The sequence below is a fragment of the Saccoglossus kowalevskii genome, chromosome 11 (assembly GCF_978046115.1).
Source record: "Saccoglossus kowalevskii chromosome 11, keSacKowa6.1, whole genome shotgun sequence".
Taxonomy (NCBI): domain Eukaryota; kingdom Metazoa; phylum Hemichordata; class Enteropneusta; family Harrimaniidae; genus Saccoglossus; species Saccoglossus kowalevskii.
In genome coordinates, this window is record NC_140651.1 from 2,897,029 (window position 1) to 2,922,361 (window position 25,333).

General features: G+C 36.9%; 2 protein-coding genes across 2 annotated transcripts in view; one reads left to right on the forward strand and one right to left on the reverse strand.

The window, feature by feature from the left end:
- The window catches only part of LOC146735860 (C-type lection lectoxin-Enh3-like), a 355,515-nt gene that overhangs the window by 243,231 nt on the left and 86,951 nt on the right, over window positions 1-25,333 (forward strand). The window lies entirely within an intron of this gene.
- LOC100373645 (DNA polymerase theta-like) overlaps window positions 1-25,333 on the reverse strand; it is a 114,731-nt gene that overhangs the window by 54,257 nt on the left and 35,141 nt on the right. The window contains exons 17-19 of the mRNA XM_085505541.1: window positions 18,005-18,153; window positions 16,986-17,139; window positions 16,011-16,171 (exon numbers count right to left, since the gene is read on the reverse strand). Of these exons, the coding sequence (XP_085361667.1) occupies window positions 16,011-16,171; window positions 16,986-17,139; window positions 18,005-18,153 (464 nt within the window). The remainder of the gene's footprint in view (window positions 1-16,010; window positions 16,172-16,985; window positions 17,140-18,004; window positions 18,154-25,333) is intronic.

Genomic DNA, 25,333 nt, shown 5'->3' on the forward strand with positions numbered 1-25,333 from the left:
GTACTAACCTGAGTAAATATGTCATAAAGCTGACTTGGTGTTTTAGCTGTGTTGCTATCACATGTACTAACCTGAGTAAATATGTCATAAAGCTGACTTGGTGTTTTAGCTGTGTTGCTATCACATGTACTAACCTGAGTAAATATGTCATAAACCTGACTTGGTGTTTTAGCTGTGTTGCTATCACATGTACTAACCTGAGTAAATATGTCATAAACCTGACTTGGTGTTTTAGCTGTGTTGCTATCACATGTACTAACCTGAGTAAATATGTCATAAAGCTGACTTGGTGTTTTAGCTGTGTTGCTATCACATGTACTAACCTGAGTAAATATGTCATAAAGCTGACTTGGTGTTTTAGCTGTGTTGCTATCACATGTACTAACCTGAGTAAATATGTCATAAAGCTGACTTGGTGTTTTAGCTGTGTTGCTATCACATGTACTAACCTGAGTAAATATGTCATAAAGCTGACTTGGTGTTATAGCTGTGTTGCTATCACATGTACTAACCTGAGTAAATATGTCATAAAGCTGACTTGGTGTTTTAGCTGTGTTGCTATCACATGTACTAACCTGAGTAAATATGTCATAAACCTGACTTGGTGTTTTAGCTGTGTTGCTATCACATGTACTAACCTGAGTAAATATGTCATAAAGCTGACTTGGTGTTATAGCTGTGTTGCTATCACATGTACTAACCTGAGTAAATATGTCATAAAGCTGACTTGGTGTTATAGCTGTGTTGCTATCACATGTACTAACCTGAGTAAATATGTCATAAAGCTGACTTGGTGTTTTAGCTGTGTTGCTATCACATGTACTAACCTGAGTAAATATGTCATAAAGCTGACTTGGTGTTATAGCTGTGTTGCTATCACATGTACTAACCTGAGTAAATATGTCATAAACCTGACTTGGTGTTTTAGCTGTGTTGCTATCACATGTACTAACCTGAGTAAATATGTTATAAACCTGACTTGGTGTTTTAGCTGTGTTGTCATCACATGTACTAACCTGAGTAAATATGTCATAAACCTGACTTGGTGTTTTAGCTGTGTTGCTATCACATGTACTAACCTGAGTAAATATGTCATAAAGCTGACTTGGTGTTATAGCTGTGTTGCTATCACATGTACTAACCTGAGTAAATATGTCATAAAGCTGACTTGGTGTTATAGCTGTGTTGCTATCACATGTACTAACCTGAGTAAATATGTCATAAACCTGACTTGGTGTTTTAGCTGTGTTGCTATCACATGTACTAACCTGAGTAAATATGTCATAAAGCTGACTTGGTGTTTTAGCTGTGTTGCTATCACATGTACTAACCTGAGTAAATATGTCATAAAGTTGACTTGGTGTTATAGCTGTGTTGCTATCACATGTACTAACCTGAGTAAATATGTCATAAAGCTGACTTGGTGTTTTAGCTGTGTTGCTATCACATGTACTAACCTGAATAAATATGTCATAAAGCTGACTTGGTGTTTTAGCTGTGTTGCTATCACATGTACTAACCTGAGTAAATATGTCATAAAGCTGACTTGGTGTTTTAGCTGTGTTGCTATCACATGTACTAACCTGAATAAATATGTCATAAAGCTGACTTGGTGTTTTAGCTGTGTTGCTATCACATGTACTAACCTGAGTAAATATGTCATAAAGCTGACTTGGTGTTTTAGCTGTGTTGCTATCACATGTACTAACCTGAGTAAATATGTCATAAACCTGACTAGGTGTTTTAGCTGTGTTGCTATCACATGTACTAACCTGAGTAAATATGTCATAAACCTGACTTGGTGTTTTAGCTGTGTTGCTATCACATGTACTAACCTGAGTAAATATGTCATAAAGCTGACTTGGTGTTTTAGCTGTGTTGCTATCACATGTACTAACCTGAGTAAATATGTCATAAAGCTGACTTGGTGTTTTAGCTGTGTTGCTATCACATGTACTAACCTGAGTAAATATGTCATAAAGTTGACTTGGTGTTATAGCTGTGTTGCTATCACATGTACTAACCTGAGTAAATATGTCATAAAGCTGACTTCGTGTTTTAGCTGTGTTGCTATCACATGTACTAACCTGAATAAATATGTCATAAAGCTGACTTGGTGTTTTAGCTGTGTTGCTATCACATGTACTAACCTGAGTAAATATGTCATAAAGCTGACTTGGTGTTTTAGCTGTGTTGCTATCACATGTACTAACCTGAGTAAATATGTCATAAAGCTGACTTGGTGTTTTAGCTGTGTTGCTATCACATGTACTAACCTGAGTAAATATGTCATAAAGTTGACTTGGTGTTATAGCTGTGTTGCTATCACATGTACTAACCTGAGTAAATATGTCATAAAGCTGACTTGGTGTTTTAGCTGTGTTGCTATCACATGTACTAACCTGAGTAAATATGTCATAAACCTGACTTGGTGTTTTAGCTGTGTTGCTATCACATGTACTAACCTGAGTAAATATGTCATAAAGCTGACTTGGTGTTTTAGCTGTGTTGCTATCACATGTACTAACCTGAGTAAATATGTCATAAAGCTGACTTGGTGTTTTAGCTGTGTTGCTATCACATGTACTAACCTGAGTAAATATGTCATAAAGTTGACTTGGTGTTATAGCTGTGTTGCTATCACATGTACTAACCTGAGTAAATATGTCATAAAGCTGACTTGGTGTTTTAGCTGTGTTGCTATCACATGTACTAACCTGAATAAATATGTCATAAAGCTGACTTGGTGTTTTAGCTGTGTTGCTATCACATGTACTAACCTGAGTAAATATGTCATAAAGCTGACTTGGTGTTTTAGCTGTGTTGCTATCACATGTACTAACCTGAATAAATATGTCATAAAGCTGACTTGGTGTTTTAGCTGTGTTGCTATCACATGTACTAACCTGAGTAAATATGTCATAAAGCTGACTTGGTGTTTTAGCTGTGTTGCTATCACATGTACTAACCTGAGTAAATATGTCATAAACCTGACTAGGTGTTTTAGCTGTGTTGCTATCACATGTACTAACCTGAGTAAATATGTCATAAAGCTGACTTGGTGTTTTAGCTGTGTTGCTATCACATGTACTAACCTGAGTAAATATGTCATAAAGCTGACTTGGTGTTTTAGCTGTGTTGCTATCACATGTACTAACCTGAGTAAATATGTCATAAAGCTGACTTGGTGTTTTAGCTGTGTTGCTATCACATGTACTAACCTGAGTAAATATGTCATAAACCTGACTTGGTGTTTTAGCTGTGTTGCTATCACATGTACTAACCTGAGTAAATATGTCATAAAGCTGACTTCGTGTTTTAGCTGTGTTGCTATCACATGTACTAACCTGAGTAAATATGTCATAAAGCTGACTAGGTGTTTTAGCTGTGTTGCTATCACATGTACTAACCTGAGTAAATATGTCATAAAGCTGACTAGGTGTTTTAGCTGTGTTGCTATCACATGTACTAACCTGAGTAAATATGTCATAAAGCTGACTTGGTGTTTTAGCTGTGTTGCTATCACATGTACTAACCTGAGTAAATATGTCATAAAGCTGACTTGGTGTTTTAGCTGTGTTGCTATCACATGTACTAACCTGAGTAAATATGTCATAAAGCTGACTTGGTGTTTTAGCTGTGTTGCTATCACATGTACTAACCTGAGTAAATATGTCATAAAGTTGACTTGGTGTTTTAGCTGTGTTGCTATCACATGTACTAACCTGAGTAAATATGTTATAAAGCTGACTTGGTGTTTTAGCTGTGTTGCTATCACATGTACAAACCTGAGTAAATATGTCATAAAGCTGACTTGGTGTTTTAGCTGTGTTGCTATCACATGTACTAACCTGAGTAAATATGTCATAAAGCTGACTTGGTGTTTTAGCTGTGTTGCTATCACATGTACTAACCTGAGTAAATATGTCATAAAGTTGACTTGGTGTTTTAGCTGTGTTGCTATCACATGTACTAACCTGAGTAAATATGTCATAAAGCTGACTTGGTGTTTTAGCTGTGTTGCTATCACATGTACTAACATGAGTAAATATGTCATAAAGTTGACTTGGTGTTTTAGCTGTGTTGCTATCACATGTACTAACCTGAGTAAATATGTTATAAAGCTGACTTGGTGTTTTAGCTGTGTTGCTATCACATGTACTAACCTGAGTAAATATGTCATAAAGCTGACTTGGTGTTATAGCTGTGTTGCTATCACATGTACTAACCTGAGTAAATATGTTATAAAGTTGACTTGGTGTTTTAGCTGTGTTGCTATCACATGTACTAACCTGAGTAAATATGTCATAAAGCTGACTTGGTGTTTTAGCTGTGTTGCTATCACATGTACTAACCTGAGTAAATATGTTATAAACCTGACTTGGTGTTTTAGCTGTGTTGCTATCACATGTACTAACCTGAGTAAATATGTTATAAACCTGACTTGGTGTTTTAGCTGTGTTGCTATCACATGTACTAACCTGAGTAAATATGTTATAAACCTGACTTGGTGTTTTAGCTGTGTTGCTATCACATGTACTAACCTGAGTAAATATGTCATGATGTTGACTTGGTGTTTTAGCTGTGTTGCTATCACATGTACTAACCTGAGTAAATATGTTATAAACCTGACTTGGTGTTTTAGCTGTGTTGCTATCACATGTACTAACCTGAGTAAATATGTCATAAAGTTGACTTGGTGTTTTAGCTGTGTTGCTATCACATGTACTAACCTGAGTAAATATGTCATAAAGCTGACTTGGTGTTTTAGCTGTGTTGCTATCACATGTACTAACCTGAGTAAATATGTCATAAAGCTGACTTGGTGTTTTAGCTGTGTTGCTATCACATGTACTAACCTGAGTAAATATGTCATAAAGTTGACTTGGTGTTTTAGCTGTGTTGCTATCACATGTACTAACCTGAGTAAATATGTCATAAAGCTGACTTGGTGTTTTAGCTGTGTTGCTATCACATGTACTAACCTGAGTAAATATGTTATAAACCTGACTTGGTGTTTTAGCTGTGTTGCTATCACATGTACTAACCTGAGTAAATATGTTATAAACCTGACTTGGTGTTTTAGCTGTGTTGCTATCACATGTACTAACCTGAGTAAATATGTCATAAAGCTGACTTGGTGTTTTAGCTGTGTTGCTATCACATGTACTAACCTGAGTAAATATGTCATAAAGCTGACTTGGTGTTTTAGCTGTGTTGCTATCACATGTACTAACCTGAGTAAATATGTTATAAACCTGACTTGGTGTTTTAGCTGTGTTGCTATCACATGTACTAACCTGAGTAAATATGTCATAAAGCTGACTTGGTGTTTTAGCTGTGTTGCTATCACATGTACTAACCTGAGTAAATATGTCATAAAGCTGACTTGGTGTTTTAGCTGTGTTGCTATCACATGTACTAACCTGAGTAAATATGTTATAAACCTGACTTGGTGTTTTAGCTGTGTTGCTATCACATGTACTAACCTGAGTAAATATGTTATAAAGCTGACTTGGTGTTTTAGCTGTGTTGCTATCACATGTACTAACCTGAGTAAATATGTTATAAACCTGACTTGGTGTTTTAGCTGTGTTGCTATCACATGTACTAACCTGAGTAAATATGTCATAAAGCTGACTTGGTGTTTTAGCTGTGTTGCTATCACATGTACTAACCTGAGTAAATATGTCATAAAGCTGACTTGGTGTTTTAGCTGTGTTGCTATCACATGTACTAACCTGAGTAAATATGTCATAAAGCTGACTTGGTGTTTTAGCTGTGTTGCTATCACATGTACTAACCTGAGTAAATATGTAATAAAGCTGACTTGGTGTTTTAGCTGTGTTGCTATCACATGTACTAACCTGAGTAAATATGTTATAAACCTGACTTGGTGTTTTAGCTGTGTTGCTATCACATGTACTAACCTGAGTAAATATGTCATAAAGCTGACTTGGTGTTTTAGCTGTGTTGCTATCACATGTACTAACCTGAGTAAATATGTTATAAACCTGACTTGGTGTTTTAGCTGTGTTGCTATCACATGTACTAACCTGAATAAATATGTCATAAAGCTGACTTGGTGTTTTAGCTGTGTTGCTATCACATGTACTAACCTGAGTAAATATGTCATAAAGCTGACTTGGTGTTTTAGCTGTGTTGCTATCACATGTACTAACCTGAGTAAATATGTCATAAACCTGACTAGGTGTTTTAGCTGTGTTGCTATCACATGTACTAACCTGAGTAAATATGTTATAAACCTGACTTGGTGTTTTAGCTGTGTTGCTATCACATGTACTAACCTGAGTAAATATGTCATAAAGCTGACTTGGTGTTTTAGCTGTGTTGCTATCACATGTACTAACCTGAGTAAATATGTTATAAACCTGACTTGGTGTTTTAGCTGTGTTGCTATCACATGTACTAACCTGAATAAATATGTCATAAAGCTGACTTGGTGTTTTAGCTGTGTTGCTATCACATGTACTAACCTGAGTAAATATGTCATAAAGCTGACTTGGTGTTTTAGCTGTGTTGCTATCACATGTACTAACCTGAGTAAATATGTCATAAAGCTGACTTGGTGTTTTAGCTGTGTTGCTATCACATGTACTAACCTGAGTAAATATGTCATAAACCTGACTAGGTGTTTTAGCTGTGTTGCTATCACATGTACTAACCTGAGTAAATATGTCATAAAGCTGACTTGGTGTTTTAGCTGTGTTGCTATCACATGTACTAACCTGAGTAAATATGTCATAAAGCTGACTTGGTGTTATAGCTGTGTTGCTATCACATGTACTAACCTGAGTAAATATGTCATAAAGCTGACTTGGTGTTTTAGCTGTGTTGCTATCACATGTACTAACCTGAGTAAATATGTCATAAAGCTGACTTGGTGTTTTAGCTGTGTTGCTATCACATGTACTAACCTGAGTAAATATGTCATAAAGTTGACTTGGTGTTTTAGCTGTGTTGCTATCACATGTACTAACCTGAGTAAATATGTTATAAAGCTGACTTGGTGTTTTAGCTGTGTTGCTATCACATGTACAAACCTGAGTAAATATGTCATAAAGCTGACTTGGTGTTTTAGCTGTGTTGCTATCACATGTACTAACCTGAGTAAATATGTCATAAAGCTGACTTGGTGTTTTAGCTGTGTTGCTATCACATGTACTAACCTGAGTAAATATGTCATAAAGTTGACTTGGTGTTTTAGCTGTGTTGCTATCACATGTACTAACCTGAGTAAATATGTCATAAAGCTGACTTGGTGTTTTAGCTGTGTTGCTATCACATGTACTAACATGAGTAAATATGTCATAAAGTTGACTTGGTGTTTTAGCTGTGTTGCTATCACATGTACTAACCTGAGTAAATATGTTATAAAGCTGACTTGGTGTTTTAGCTGTGTTGCTATCACATGTACTAACCTGAGTAAATATGTCATAAAGCTGACTTGGTGTTATAGCTGTGTTGCTATCACATGTACTAACCTGAGTAAATATGTTATAAAGTTGACTTGGTGTTTTAGCTGTGTTGCTATCACATGTACTAACCTGAGTAAATATGTCATAAAGCTGACTTGGTGTTTTAGCTGTGTTGCTATCACATGTACTAACCTGAGTAAATATGTTATAAACCTGACTTGGTGTTTTAGCTGTGTTGCTATCACATGTACTAACCTGAGTAAATATGTTATAAACCTGACTTGGTGTTTTAGCTGTGTTGCTATCACATGTACTAACCTGAGTAAATATGTTATAAACCTGACTTGGTGTTTTAGCTGTGTTGCTATCACATGTACTAACCTGAGTAAATATGTCATGACGTTGACTTGGTGTTTTAGCTGTGTTGCTATCACATGTACTAACCTGAGTAAATATGTTATAAACCTGACTTGGTGTTTTAGCTGTGTTGCTATCACATGTACTAACCTGAGTAAATATGTCATAAAGTTGACTTGGTGTTTTAGCTGTGTTGCTATCACATGTACTAACCTGAGTAAATATGTCATAAAGCTGACTTGGTGTTTTAGCTGTGTTGCTATCACATGTACTAACCTGAGTAAATATGTCATAAAGCTGACTTGGTGTTTTAGCTGTGTTGCTATCACATGTACTAACCTGAGTAAATATGTCATAAAGTTGACTTGGTGTTTTAGCTGTGTTGCTATCACATGTACTAACCTGAGTAAATATGTCATAAAGCTGACTTGGTGTTTTAGCTGTGTTGCTATCACATGTACTAACCTGAGTAAATATGTTATAAACCTGACTTGGTGTTTTAGCTGTGTTGCTATCACATGTACTAACCTGAGTAAATATGTTATAAACCTGACTTGGTGTTTTAGCTGTGTTGCTATCACATGTACTAACCTGAGTAAATATGTCATAAAGCTGACTTGGTGTTTTAGCTGTGTTGCTATCACATGTACTAACCTGAGTAAATATGTCATAAAGCTGACTTGGTGTTTTAGCTGTGTTGCTATCACATGTACTAACCTGAGTAAATATGTTATAAACCTGACTTGGTGTTTTAGCTGTGTTGCTATCACATGTACTAACCTGAGTAAATATGTCATAAAGCTGACTTGGTGTTTTAGCTGTGTTGCTATCACATGTACTAACCTGAGTAAATATGTCATAAAGCTGACTTGGTGTTTTAGCTGTGTTGCTATCACATGTACTAACCTGAGTAAATATGTTATAAACCTGACTTGGTGTTTTAGCTGTGTTGCTATCACATGTACTAACCTGAGTAAATATGTTATAAAGCTGACTTGGTGTTTTAGCTGTGTTGCTATCACATGTACTAACCTGAGTAAATATGTTATAAACCTGACTTGGTGTTTTAGCTGTGTTGCTATCACATGTACTAACCTGAGTAAATATGTCATAAAGCTGACTTGGTGTTTTAGCTGTGTTGCTATCACATGTACTAACCTGAGTAAATATGTCATAAAGCTGACTTGGTGTTTTAGCTGTGTTGCTATCACATGTACTAACCTGAGTAAATATGTCATAAAGCTGACTTGGTGTTTTAGCTGTGTTGCTATCACATGTACTAACCTGAGTAAATATGTAATAAAGCTGACTTGGTGTTTTAGCTGTGTTGCTATCACATGTACTAACCTGAGTAAATATGTTATAAACCTGACTTGGTGTTTTAGCTGTGTTGCTATCACATGTACTAACCTGAGTAAATATGTCATAAAGCTGACTTGGTGTTTTAGCTGTGTTGCTATCACATGTACTAACCTGAGTAAATATGTTATAAACCTGACTTGGTGTTTTAGCTGTGTTGCTATCACATGTACTAACCTGAATAAATATGTCATAAAGCTGACTTGGTGTTTTAGCTGTGTTGCTATCACATGTACTAACCTGAGTAAATATGTCATAAAGCTGACTTGGTGTTTTAGCTGTGTTGCTATCACATGTACTAACCTGAGTAAATATGTCATAAACCTGACTAGGTGTTTTAGCTGTGTTGCTATCACATGTACTAACCTGAGTAAATATGTTATAAACCTGACTTGGTGTTTTAGCTGTGTTGCTATCACATGTACTAACCTGAGTAAATATGTCATAAAGCTGACTTGGTGTTTTAGCTGTGTTGCTATCACATGTACTAACCTGAGTAAATATGTTATAAACCTGACTTGGTGTTTTAGCTGTGTTGCTATCACATGTACTAACCTGAATAAATATGTCATAAAGCTGACTTGGTGTTTTAGCTGTGTTGCTATCACATGTACTAACCTGAGTAAATATGTCATAAAGCTGACTTGGTGTTTTAGCTGTGTTGCTATCACATGTACTAACCTGAGTAAATATGTCATAAAGCTGACTTGGTGTTTTAGCTGTGTTGCTATCACATGTACTAACCTGAGTAAATATGTCATAAACCTGACTAGGTGTTTTAGCTGTGTTGCTATCACATGTACTAACCTGAGTAAATATGTCATAAAGCTGACTTGGTGTTTTAGCTGTGTTGCTATCACATGTACTAACCTGAGTAAATATGTCATAAAGCTGACTTGGTGTTTTAGCTGTGTTGCTATCACATGTACTAACCTGAGTAAATATGTCATAAAGCTGACTTGGTGTTTTAGCTGTGTTGCTATCACATGTACTAACCTGAGTAAATATGTCATAAACCTGACTTGGTGTTTTAGCTGTGTTGCTATCACATGTACTAACCTGAGTAAATATGTCATAAAGCTGACTTCGTGTTTTAGCTGTGTTGCTATCACATGTACTAACCTGAGTAAATATGTCATAAAGCTGACTAGGTGTTTTAGCTGTGTTGCTATCACATGTACTAACCTGAGTAAATATGTCATAAAGCTGACTAGGTGTTTTAGCTGTGTTGCTATCACATGTACTAACCTGAGTAAATATGTCATAAAGCTGACTTCGTGTTTTAGCTGTGTTGCTATCACATGTACTAACCTGAGTAAATATGTCATAAAGCTGACTTGGTGTTTTAGCTGTGTTGCTATCACATGTACTAACCTGAGTAAATATGTCATAAAGCTGACTTGGTGTTTTAGCTGTGTTGCTATCACATGTACTAACCTGAGTAAATATGTCATAAAGCTGACTTGGTGTTTTAGCTGTGTTGCTATCACATGTACTAACCTGAGTAAATATGTCATAAAGTTGACTTGGTGTTTTAGCTGTGTTGCTATCACATGTACTAACCTGAGTAAATATGTTATAAAGCTGACTTGGTGTTTTAGCTGTGTTGCTATCACATGTACAAACCTGAGTAAATATGTCATAAAGCTGACTTGGTGTTTTAGCTGTGTTGCTATCACATGTACTAACCTGAGTAAATATGTCATAAAGCTGACTTGGTGTTTTAGCTGTGTTGCTATCACATGTACTAACCTGAGTAAATATGTCATAAAGTTGACTTGGTGTTTTAGCTGTGTTGCTATCACATGTACTAACCTGAGTAAATATGTCATAAAGCTGACTTGGTGTTTTAGCTGTGTTGCTATCACATGTACTAACATGAGTAAATATGTCATAAAGTTGACTTGGTGTTTTAGCTGTGTTGCTATCACATGTACTAACCTGAGTAAATATGTTATAAAGCTGACTTGGTGTTTTAGCTGTGTTGCTATCACATGTACTAACCTGAGTAAATATGTCATAAAGCTGACTTGGTGTTATAGCTGTGTTGCTATCACATGTACTAACCTGAGTAAATATGTTATAAAGTTGACTTGGTGTTTTAGCTGTGTTGCTATCACATGTACTAACCTGAGTAAATATGTCATAAAGCTGACTTGGTGTTTTAGCTGTGTTGCTATCACATGTACTAACCTGAGTAAATATGTTATAAACCTGACTTGGTGTTTTAGCTGTGTTGCTATCACATGTACTAACCTGAGTAAATATGTTATAAACCTGACTTGGTGTTTTAGCTGTGTTGCTATCACATGTACTAACCTGAGTAAATATGTTATAAACCTGACTTGGTGTTTTAGCTGTGTTGCTATCACATGTACTAACCTGAGTAAATATGTCATGACGTTGACTTGGTGTTTTAGCTGTGTTGCTATCACATGTACTAACCTGAGTAAATATGTTATAAACCTGACTTGATGTTTTAGCTGTGTTGCTATCACATGTACTAACCTGAGTAAATATGTCATAAAGTTGACTTGGTGTTTTAGCTGTGTTGCTATCACATGTACTAACCTGAGTAAATATGTCATAAAGCTGACTTGGTGTTTTAGCTGTGTTGCTATCACATGTACTAACCTGAGTAAATATGTCATAAAGTTGACTTGGTGTTTTAGCTGTGTTGCTATCACATGTACTAACCTGAGTAAATATGTCATAAAGCTGACTTGGTGTTTTAGCTGTGTTGCTATCACATGTACTAACCTGAGTAAATATGTTATAAACCTGACTTGGTGTTTTAGCTGTGTTGCTATCACATGTACTAACCTGAGTAAATATGTCATAAAGCTGACTTGGTGTTTTAGCTGTGTTGCTATCACATGTACTAACCTGAGTAAATATGTCATAAAGCTGACTTGGTGTTTTAGCTGTGTTGCTATCACATGTACTAACCTGAGTAAATATGTTATAAACCTGACTTGGTGTTTTAGCTGTGTTGCTATCACATGTACTAACCTGAGTAAATATGTTATAAAGCTGACTTGGTGTTTTAGCTGTGTTGCTATCACATGTACTAACCTGAGTAAATATGTTATAAACCTGACTTGGTGTTTTAGCTGTGTTGCTATCACATGTACTAACCTGAGTAAATATGTCATAAAGCTGACTTGGTGTTTTAGCTGTGTTGCTATCACATGTACTAACCTGAGTAAATATGTCATAAAGCTGACTTGGTGTTTTAGCTGTGTTGCTATCACATGTACTAACCTGAGTAAATATGTCATAAAGCTGACTTGGTGTTTTAGCTGTGTTGCTATCACATGTACTAACCTGAGTAAATATGTCATAAACCTGACTTGGTGTTTTAGCTGTGTTGCTATCACATGTACTAACCTGAGTAAATATGTCATAAAGCTGACTTGGTGTTTTAGCTGTGTTGCTATCACATGTACTAACCTGAGTAAATATGTAATAAAGCTGACTTGGTGTTTTAGCTGTGTTGCTATCACATGTACTAACCTGAGTAAATATGTTATAAACCTGACTTGGTGTTTTAGCTGTGTTGCTATCACATGTACTAACCTGAGTAAATATGTCATAAAGCTGACTTGGTGTTTTAGCTGTGTTGCTATCACATGTACTAACCTGAGTAAATATGTTATAAACCTGACTTGGTGTTTTAGCTGTGTTGCTATCACATGTACTAACCTGAGTAAATATGTCATAAAGCTGACTTGGTGTTTTAGCTGTGTTGCTATCACATGTACTAACCTGAGTAAATATGTTATAAACCTGACTTGGTGTTTTAGCTGTGTTGCTATCACATGTACTAACCTGAGTAAATATGTCATAAAGTTGACTTGGTGTTTTAGCTGTGTTGCTATCACATGTACTAACCTGAGTAAATATGTTATAAACCTGACTTGGTGTTTTAGCTGTGTTGCTATCACATGTACTAACCTGAGTAAATATGTCATAAAGCTGACTTGGTGTTTTAGCTGTGTTGCTATCACATGTACTAACCTGAGTAAATATGTCATAAACCTGACTAGGTGTTTTAGCTGTGTTGCTATCACATGTACTAACCTGAGTAAATATGTTATAAAGTTGACTTGGTGTTTTAGCTGTGTTGCTATCACATGTACTAACCTGAGTAAATATGTCATAAAGTTGACTTGGTGTTTTAGCTGTGTTGCTATCACATGTACTAACCTGAGTAAATATGTCATAAAGTTGACTTGGTGTTTTAGCTGTGTTGCTATCACATGTACTAACCTGAGTAAATATGTCATAAAGCTGACTTGGTGTTTTAGCTGTGTTGCTATCACATGTACTAACCTGAGTAAATATGTTATAAACCTGACTTGGTGTTTTAGCTGTGTTGCTATCACATGTACTAACCTGAGTAAATATGTTATAAACCTGACTTGGTGTTTTAGCTGTGTTGCTATCACATGTACTAACCTGAGTAAATATGTTATAAACCTGACTTGGTGTTTTAGCTGTGTTGCTATCACATGTACTAACCTGAGTAAATATGTCATGACGTTGACTTGGTGTTTTAGCTGTGTTGCTATCACATGTACTAACCTGAGTAAATATGTTATAAACCTGACTTGGTGTTTTAGCTGTGTTGCTATCACATGTACTAACCTGAGTAAATATGTCATAAAGTTGACTTGGTGTTTTAGCTGTGTTGCTATCACATGTACTAACCTGAGTAAATATGTCATAAAGCTGACTTGGTGTTTTAGCTGTGTTGCTATCACATGTACTAACCTGAGTAAATATGTCATAAAGCTGACTTGGTGTTATAGCTGTGTTGCTATCACATGTACTAACCTGAGTAAATATGTCATAAAGCTGACTTGGTGTTTTAGCTGTGTTGCTATCACATGTACTAACCTGAGTAAATATGTCATAAAGCTGACTTGGTGTTTTAGCTGTGTTGCTATCACATGTACTAACCTGAGTAAATATGTCATAAACCTGACTTGGTGTTATAGCTGTGTTGCTATCACATGTACTAACCTGAGTAAATATGTCATAAAGCTGACTTGGTGTTTTAGCTGTGTTGCTATCACATGTACTAACCTGAGTAAATATGTCATAAAGCTGACTTGGTGTTTTAGCTGTGTTGCTATCACATGTACAAACCTGAGTAAATATGTCATAAAGCTGACTTGGTGTTATAGCTGTGTTGCTATCACATGTACTAACCTGAGTAAATATGTCATAAAGCTGACTTGGTGTTATAGCTGTGTTGCTATCACATGTACAAACCTGAGTAAATATGTCATAAAGCTGACTTGGTGTTATAGCTGTGTTGCTATCACATGTACAAACCTGAGTAAATATGTCATAAAGCTGACTTGGTGTTATAGCTGTGTTGCTATCACATGTACTAACCTGAGTAAATATGTCATAAAGCTGACTTGGTGTTATAGCTGTGTTGCTATCACATGTACTAACCTGAGTAAATATGTCATAAAGCTGACTTGGTGTTTTAGCTGTGTTGCTATCACATGTACAAACCTGAGTAAATATGTCATAAAGCTGACTTGGTGTTATAGCTGTGTTGCTATCACATGTACTAACCTGAGTAAATATGTCATAAAGCTGACTTGGTGTTTTAGCTGTGTTGCTATCACATGTACAAACCTGAGTAAATATGTCATAAAGCTGACTTGGTGTTTTAGCTGTGTTGCTATCACATGTACTAACCTGAGTAAATATGTCATAAAGCTGACTTGGTGTTATAGCTGTGTTGCTATCACATGTACTAACCTGAGTAAATATGTCATAAAGCTGACTTGGTGTTTTAGCTGTGTTGCTATCACATGTACTAACCTGAGTAAATATGTCATAAAGCTGACTTGGTGTTTTAGCTGTGTTGCTATCACATGTACAAACCTGAGTAAATATGTCATAAAGCTGACTTGGTGTTTTAGCTGTGTTGCTATCACATGTACAAACCTGAGTAAATATGTCATAAAGCTGACTTGGTGTTTTAGCTGTGTTGCTATCACATGTACAAACCTGAGTAAATATGTCATAAAGCTGACTTGGTGTTATAGCTGTGTTGCTATCACATGTACTAACCTGAGTAAATATGTCATAAAGCTGACTTGGTGTTTTAGCTGTGTTGCTATCACATGTACAAACCTGAGTAAATATGTCATAAAGCTGACTTGGTGTTTTAGCTGTGTTGCTATCACATGTACTAACCTGAGTAAATATGTTATAAACCTGACTTGGTGTTTTAGCTGTGTTGCTATCACATGTACTAACCTGAGTAAATATGTCATAAAGCTGACTTGGTGTTTTAGCTGTGTTGCTATCACATGTACTAACCTGAGTAAATATGTCATAAACCTGACTAGGTGTTTTAGCTGTGTTGCTATCACATGTACAAACCTGAGTAAATATGTCATAAAGCTGACTTGGTGTTTTAGCTGTGTTGCTATCACATGTACTAACCTGAGTAAATATGTCATAAAGCTGACTTGGTGTTTTAGCTGTGTTGCTATCACATGTACTAACCTGAGTAAATATGTCATAAAGCTGACTTGGTGTTTTAGCTGTGTTGCTATCACATGTACTAACCTGAGTAAATATGTCATAAAGCTGACTTGGTGTTTTAGCTGTGTTGCTATCACATGTACTAACCTGAGTAAATATGTCATAAAGCTGACTTGGTGTTATAGCTGTGTTGCTATCACATGTACTAACCTGAGTAAATATGTCATAAAGCTGACTTGGTGTTTTAGCTGTGTTGCTATAACATGTACTAACCTGAGTAAATATGTCATAAAGTTGACTTGGTGTTTTAGCTGTGTTGCTATCACATGTACAAACCTGAGTAAATATGTCATAAAGTCCTTCTGTTTGTAGATTAGACTTAATTTGGTCCATTACCATATATATCATAACACATTCAACAGTTGAACGTAGTCTTCCTGATCCAGGGTTTTGTGGCACTAATCCAAGCCCACCTGTACCAATACCACCACCAATATCTAAAAATACATGTAAGTAATACCATGATGTCTCTGTTATAAGCAGCCCTCAATATGTGAATGTAAAAAAATTGTACTCTGAATATATTTTATACAGAATTTGTAGCATAGATTTCTGATACATAGTTCAGGGCATGTTATTTTATGCACATTTCAGCTTACCGAAATCAAGACCCTAATAAGCTAATTATCACTTTTCGAAGTCAGTCTATTTTGAATGGTTTTTAAAAACATACCTCCAATCAATTGCAATATTGTGTTCAAGAGAGCCAATGTACTGTAGCTCACCATTTTCAAAAGACAAGGGCGGGGCGGGGCAGGTAAGTGTGGAAATTCAATGATCATCATTACAGTTCTTTGCGACAGTGATTGTTTTGTATACAGTCAAATAGTTATGAGGATGGCCCAAAATATACATGGTGAATTCAGTAGCTTTGTGTATGAATGAAACTTGTTTGCAACGTTTGAATTATGAATATATAATAAGGTGGAAGGGAGATACTGTAAAATGGCTAATTATTCACTGGGTTTTAATCTAGCTTATTCCGCTGGCTGGAAAATGCGCTAAATTAAAACCCAGTGAATATGTAAAATTTAGCATAGAACAAATTATATAAATGATAAAACTGTGAATTTAAAACCCACTGAATATGCCAGAAATGGTAAATCAGTGAAATTTAAACCCAGTGAAAATTAGTCATTTTACAGTACTCCAGTCTATAATGCAAATATACTGTAGGCAGTAACTTGTGCAGCTTTAAGTTATTTTACAACAAATATATTCAATCTTTAAATAAAAAACAAAATACTTTACCATCTAAGAGATATACTTGATCTGGTATGAAATTAGAAACCATCCTGTGTAAATTCTTCTCCTTCGTAGCTGGGTCTAACAACCAACAGGCAACTTTAGGGTCTTGTAGATTACCAATTAAAGTTACACCACAGCTAGTGGAAAGATATTTGAACTAAAACAAATAACAGATACACCAACATAACTACCTTGACTTTTAGGTCACAATAAAACACCATGGTCTGATAGAATACATAAAAAACTCATTTCATTTACTATGAGGTCCTAACAGAATTGCATATTATACAGTTATGGTTCAATACAACAACAAAAAAGTTATTTTTTCAGTTTGCTATGAAATACATGTAAACTTCAAGTTTATGTTATCATGAACAAATGTTTTATAAAACACTCCATCGATTCCATATCCAACATGTTTTGTTGATCTTTCTGGAGTTGACCTATCATGGTATTCTTTGACCTCATAGGTCTAGAAAACCATTTGCAATCGTATTGTGAAAGTAAAAATCATTATTATCAAAGTTGTAGTATGATAAGTTGGCATTGATTTTGCTGCAACAATGTTTGTTTAAAGAGACAATTAGCACTTTTTAAACGATAGAACATGTACTGAAATAGTTTTAACAGTTTTTTTAAACAGATGATTCAGAAGTATTTCACCCATCCATGCAATAAATCTGCATACAGCGATAAAACTCGGCCCTACCTGTAATCTGTTGTTTTTTATATGAGTTTTACAGTAGTTTTCATTGGAGACCCTGGAATAAAATATTTTCACACCCACAATTCGCTTGTTCACATTTCCCTTATACCATTTGTTTTTCGAAAGAAAAAAGTGAAAGAAGAATTTTTAATTTTAAAATTTTTCACTAAATCAGATATTGCATTTGAGCCATAGTATGTCTGTCATGGTTCATTATAATTTGACACCTGGGTTTTGGGATAACAGTTGAATGAACAGTGCAGTGATACAAGCTCTCATCTAGTGAATGAGATTAGAATGGCTTTATAAACTATACCTGTTGCTTAATATCAATAGCTACTTTGGTAACCTGACATCCCCGTCTATTAATGGTAGATTCTAATACTGACTTGACACACTGTAATCGTTTTGTAACAGTTATATTTTCATCCAATGGTGGTGCAGCCATACTGTCATCAGGATCATCTGTGCCAAAAATTAAAATTAGATTTAATGTACACCTTAACTGCTAGTATTCTTTAACGTTACACTCTGAGATCATTTCTTAAGTTTTATTAGGGTGATGGGAATATTATACAAAATATCTAATGGAAACATTAAAATGTTGCTGAACATTTAGGCTTCCAACTTGATTGTTTGTTCAACTCTTCACATATTGAAGGCAATTTAAATATATTCATTTAATATAATACATGTTGTAGTTCCATAATACAGTAATGGTGACTGACACTTACCATCATAGGATGATGACTGAATACTGACATAATAGACAGTAATGGTGACTGACACTTACCACCATGGGTTGATGATTGACATAGTAGACAGTAATGGTGACTGACACTTACCACCATGGGTTGATGACTGACATAGTAGACAGTAATGGTGACTGACACTTACCATCATGGGTTGATGACTGACATAGTAGACAGTAATGGTGACTGACACTTACCACCATGGGTTGATGACTGACATAGTAGACAGTAATGGTGACTGACACTCACCACCATGGGTTGATGACTGACATAGTAGACAGTAATGGTGACTGACACCACCACGGGTTGATGATTGACATAGTAAACAGTAATGGTGACTGACACTTACCATCATGGGTTGATGACTGACATAGTCGACAGTAATGGTGACTGACACTTACCATCATGGGTTGATGACTGACACAGTAGACAGTAATGGTGACTGACACTTACCAGCATGGGTTAATGACTGACACAGTAGACAGTAATGGTGACTGACACTTACCACCATGGGTTGATGACTGACATAGTAGACAGTAATGGTGACTGATACTTACCACCATGGGTTGATGACTGACATAGTAGACAGTAATGGTGACTGATACTTACCACCATGGGTTGATGACTGACATAGTAGACAGTAATGGTGACTGATACTTACCATCATAGGTTGATGACTGACATAGTAGACAGTAATGGTGACTGATACTTACCATCATGTGTTGATGACTGACATAGTAGACAGTAATGGTGACTGACACTTACCATCATGTGTTGATGACTGACATAGTAGACACTAATGGTGACTGACACTTACCATCATAGGTTGATGACTGACATAGTAGACAGTAATGGTGACTGACACTTACCATCATAGGTTGATGACTGACATAGTAGACAGTAATGGTGACTGACACTTACCACCATGGGTTGATGACTGACATAGTAGACAGTAATGGTGACTGACACTTACCATCATGGGTTGATGACTGACATAGTAGACAGTAATGGTGACTGACACTTACCATCATGGGTTGATGACTGACATAGTAGACAGTAATGGTGACTGACACTTACCACCATGGGTTGATGACTGACATAGTAGACAGTAATGGTGACTGACACTCACCACCATGGGTTGATGACTGACATAGTAGACAGTAATGGTGACTGACACTTACCATCATGGGTTGATGACTGACATAGTCGACAGTAATGGTGACTGACACTTACCATCATGGGTTGATGACTGACACAGTAGACAGTAATGGTGACTGACACTTACCAGCATGGGTTAATGACTGACACAGTAGACAGTAATGGTGACTGATACTTACCACCATGGCTTGATGACTGACATAGTAGACAGTAATGGTGACTGACACTTACCACCATGGGTTGATGACTGACATAGTAGACAGTAATGGTGACTGATACTTACCACCATGGGTTGATGACTGACATAGTAGACAGTAATGGTGACTGATACTTACCATCATAGGTTGATGACTGACATAGTAGACAGTAATGGTGACTGATACTTACCATCATGTGTTGATGACTGACATAGTAGACAGTAATGGTGACTGACACTTACCATCATGTGTTGATGACTGACATAGTAGACACTAATGGTGACTGACACTTACCATCATAGGTTGATGACTGACATAGTAGACAGTAATGGTGACTGACACTTACCATCATAGGTTGATGACTGACATAGTAGACAGTAATGGTGACTGACACTTACCACCATGGGTTGATGACTGACATAGTAGACAGTAATGGTGACTGACACTTACCATCATGGGTTGATGACTGACATAGTAGACAGTAATGGTGACTGACACTTACCATCATGGGTTGATGACTGACATAGTAGACAGTAATGGTGACTGACACTTACCACCATGGGTTGATGACTGACATAGTAGACAGTAATGGTGACTGACACTTACCATCATGTGTTCATGACTGACATAGTAGACAGTAATGGTGACTGACACTTACCATCATGGGTTGATGACTGACATAGTAGACAGTAATGGTGACTGACACCATCATGGGTTGATGTCTGAAGACTGACATAGTAGACAGTAATGGTGACTGACACTTACCATCATGGGTTGATGTTTGAAGACTGACATAGTAGACAGTAATGGTGACTGACACTTACCATCATGGGTTGATGACTGAAGACTGACATAGTAGACAGTAATGGTGACTGACACTTACCATCATGGGTTGATGTCTGAAGACTGACATAGTAGACAGTAATGGTGACTGACACTTACCACCATGGGTTGATGACTGACATAGTAGACAGTAATGGTGACTGACACTTACCACCATGGGTTGATGACTGACATAATAGACAGTAATGGTGACTGATACTTACCACCATGTGTTGATGACTGACATAGTAGACAGTAATGGTGACTGACACTTACCATCATGGGTTGATGACTGACATAGTAGACAGTAATGGTGACTGACACTTACCACCATGGGTTGATGACTGACATAGTAGACAGTAATGGTGACTGACACTTACCACCATGGGTTGATGACTGACATAGTAGACAGTAATGGTGACTGACACTTACCACCATGGGTTGATGACTGACATAGTAGACAGTAATGGTGACTGATACTTACCACCATGGGTTGATGACTGACATAGTAGACAGTAATGGTGACTGATACTTACCATCATGTGTTGATGACTGACATAGTAGACAGTAATGGTGACTGACACTTACCATCATAGGTTGATGACTGACATAGTAGACAGTAATGGTGACTGACACTTACCATCATAGGTTGATGACTGACATAGTAGACAGTAATGGTGACTGACACTTACCACCATGGGTTGATGACTGACATAGTAGACAGTAATGGTGACTGACACTTACCATCATGGGTTGATGACTGACATAGTAGACAGTAATGGTGACTGACACTTACCACCATGGGTTGATGACTGACATAATAGACAGTAATGGTGACTGACACTTACCATCCTGGGTTGATGACTGACATAGTAGACAGTAATGGTGACTGACACTTACCATCATGTGTTCATGACTGACATAGTAGACAGTAATGGTGACTGACACTTACCATCATGGGTTGATGACTGACATAGTAGACAGTAATGGTGACTGACACCATCATGGGTTGATGTCTGAAGACTGACATAGTAGACAGTAATGGTGACTGACACTTACCATCATGGGTTGATGACTGAAGACTGACATAGTAGACAGTAATGGTGACTGACACTTACCATCATGGGTTGATGTCTGAAGACTGACATAGTAGACAGTAATGGTGACTGACACTTACCACCATGGGTTGATGACTGACATAGTAGACAGTAATGGTGACTGACACTTACCACCATGGGTTGATGACTGACATAATAGACAGTAATGGTGACTGATACTTACCACCATGTGTTGATGACTGACATAATAGACAGTAATGGTGACTGACACTTACCATCATGTGTTGATGACTGACATAGTAGACAGTAATGGTGACTGACACTTACCACCATGGGTTGATGACTGACATAGTAGACAGTAATGGTGACTGACACTTACCATCATGGGTTGATGACTGACATAGTAGACAGTAATGATGACTGACACTTACCACCATGGGTTGATGACTGACATAGTAGACAGTAATGGTGACTGACACTTACCACCATGGGTTGATGACTGACATAGTAGACAGTAATGGTGACTGACACTTACCATCATGGGTTGATGACTGACAGAGTAGACAGTAATGGTGACTGACACTTACCATCATGGGTTGATGACTGACATAGTAGACAGTAATGGTGACTGACACTTACCACCATGGGTTGATGACTGACATAATAGACAGTAATGGCCACTGATACTTACCACCATGTGTTGATTGTAGAGTATGCATTATGCAAATGAGTTCACATCTCATTGACCTCTGTATTTGACCTTTATGTTGTATTGTATTCACTACCTGAGCCATGGTGTGATGGCTGCACCTATAGTTGTGTGTAATAAACCAATCCTGTGTAATCCTCTACCTGGTCTAACCATCCTTGATTCTACATGGTGTCAGAAGTGGGATCCTGCTATCCACAACATTACTACACGTATATTTATTGTGTATGGTGTAAAGAAAATCTGTTTTGACTGACAGGTAACAAACAAAGACATTCTGGTAAGACACTGCTAAATTTCTTTGTATAATTTCAAGAAGTCTTCCAGTGAGTATTATGGCCGATTCATTTCGAAAACCAAACATCTTAATATTTGAAGGGGATGTAGCTGAAAATTGGAGGATTTTTGAACAGGAATATGACATTTTCATAAGTGCAGCTCATGGTGATAAAACTCCCAAGACAAAAGCATTCATCTTGTTGAATCTTGCGGGTAGTGAAGCTATAGAAAGGGAGAGGTCATTTGTGTATGCTGCTGCTATACGTGCAGATGATGGTTCTGTCACAACTGCTGCAGAAACCAGGGAGGACCCAGAGTGTCTGAAACGCAAGTTTAGGGAAGTATGCAACCCTCAGTCTAATGTCACTATGGAAAGGCATAAATTTAATACTCGTAATCAGAAACAGGGTGAAACTGTCCAGGCATATGTGAGCGATCTTCGAAATAAAGCGAAAAGCTGCAAGTTTGATGCATTACAAGACGAGCTAATTCTCGATAGACTAGATTGTGGCATTGCCAATGAGAGTGTTAGACGACTCCTTCTTCGAGAAAGTGATTTAACATTAATTAAAGCCATCAGCATCTGTCAAATACATGAAATAAGTGAACAGCATTCAAAAACATTGCAGTGCAGATCAAACATAGATGCAGTACAAAGGGGTACACGTCCTAAGCAGCGACCAATTCCAAATTACAAGGCTAACTCTTCATCAGATCAAAACCAGAAATATACTAGTAAACAAATTAAGAATTGTCGAAACTGTGGAAACACTCATCCTGTTAGGAAATGTCCAGCATTTGGTAAATCATGTCATGGTTGCCATAAAATGAACCATTTTCAGAAATGCTGTCGATCTAGTGGAAACAATCGTGGGTTCAACAGAGCAATTCATGAAGTTGAAGAATATGATGATGACATGTATCAGTTTGTGATTGAAGATTTTGACATAGAAACTATTGGTATGAATTCTGCTGTAAACAAAGATGAAATCCATAGTTGTGTATATATTAATGACAGACGTGTTGACTTTAAAGTTGACACAGGTGCTAAATGTAATGTCTTGCCCATGGGAGTATATCAGCAATTGTGTGCAGGACATAAAGAACAAATTGATACACGTAAAAGAGTACAATTAATTGCATATGGAGGTGATAGTATGAACACTGTAGGAACCACACATTTGACACATTTGCAGTGGTAACCATACTTACAATTTGGAATTCCACATTGTTGACAAGAATGTCAAACCACTACTTGGCTTGCGCGACTGCCTACGAATGCATTTAATCTCACTTGGCCAAGAAGTTCATCAAATAGAAACTGTACAATCATTCTCCGAATCTATTCTCAAAGATTATTCTGACCTTTTCAATGATGATCTTGGTAAATTGCCTTGTGTTTACAAAATGAAAGTCGACCCTAGTGTACCTCCAGTGGTTAAACCTGCTCAAAGAATTCCTAAAGCAATGAATGACCAGGTCAAAGCAGAGTTGAGTAGAATGACTAACATAGGTGTAATCACTCCTGTAACAGAACCTACTGAATGGGTGTCGTCAATGGTTGCCGCCAAAAAAAGAGTAGCAATGAAATAAGAATATGCTTAGACCCTCGAGATCTTAATAAGGCAATTCAGCGTCCACACTATCCTATGCGCACTGTGGAAGAGGTAGCAGCAAATATGGCAAATGCTACCGTGTTTTCGAAACTGGATGCAAAATGTGCATTTTGGCAAATACCACTAGATACAGAATCCTCATTGCTTACTACTTTTAGTACACCATATGGAAGGTACAGATTTCTTCGAATGCTGTATGGTATAAATTCAGCATCTGAGGTCTATCAATGTTCAATGGAACAGATATTTGCTGGATATCCATGCGAAATAATTGTAGATGATATATTTGTAGCAGGCAATGGTAATGATGAGCATGATGATAACTTAAAGCAAGTATTGGATCGGGCTAGACAAGTCTCCTTAAAGCTGAATCCTGATAAATGCAAGTTCCGATTGAAACAAGTCAGCTATGTAGGAAATCTTTTCACAGATCAAGGCTTGAAACCAGATCCCGAGAAGGTAAGGGCGATCAAGGAAATGCCTGTTCCAGATGGTCCAGCTGCCCTGCATCGTTTCTTAGGTATGATCAATTATCTATCAAGGTTCATCAATAACCTTAGCGAAATTGCAGCACCATTGTATGAGTTGATACACAATGATGTAACATGGTATTGGCTTGATCAGCATCAGAAAGCATATGAACAACTGAAACAATCTATAACTAGCCCAGCAACTCTTAAGTACTATGATGTTTGTAAGCCAGTGACGTTAACATGTGACGCTTCACAATTTGGATTGGGAGCAGCATGCTTACAAAATGGAGAGCCAATAGCTTTTGCCTCTCGAATGATGACTCCAACGGAACGAAACTATGCTCAAATTGAAAAAGAATTGTTGGCTGTTGTATTTTCATGTTGCAAGTTCTATGATTATGTCTACGGGAAAGAAATAACAGTTGAGACTGATCATAAGCCACTAATTTCCATAATGAGCAAACCACTTCATTCAGCACCAGCTCGCCTACAGCGAATGATGTTACTGCTACAAAAGTTCAACATAACACTGGTGTATAAACAAGGTAAAGAATTATACTTAGCCGATACATTGTCCAGAG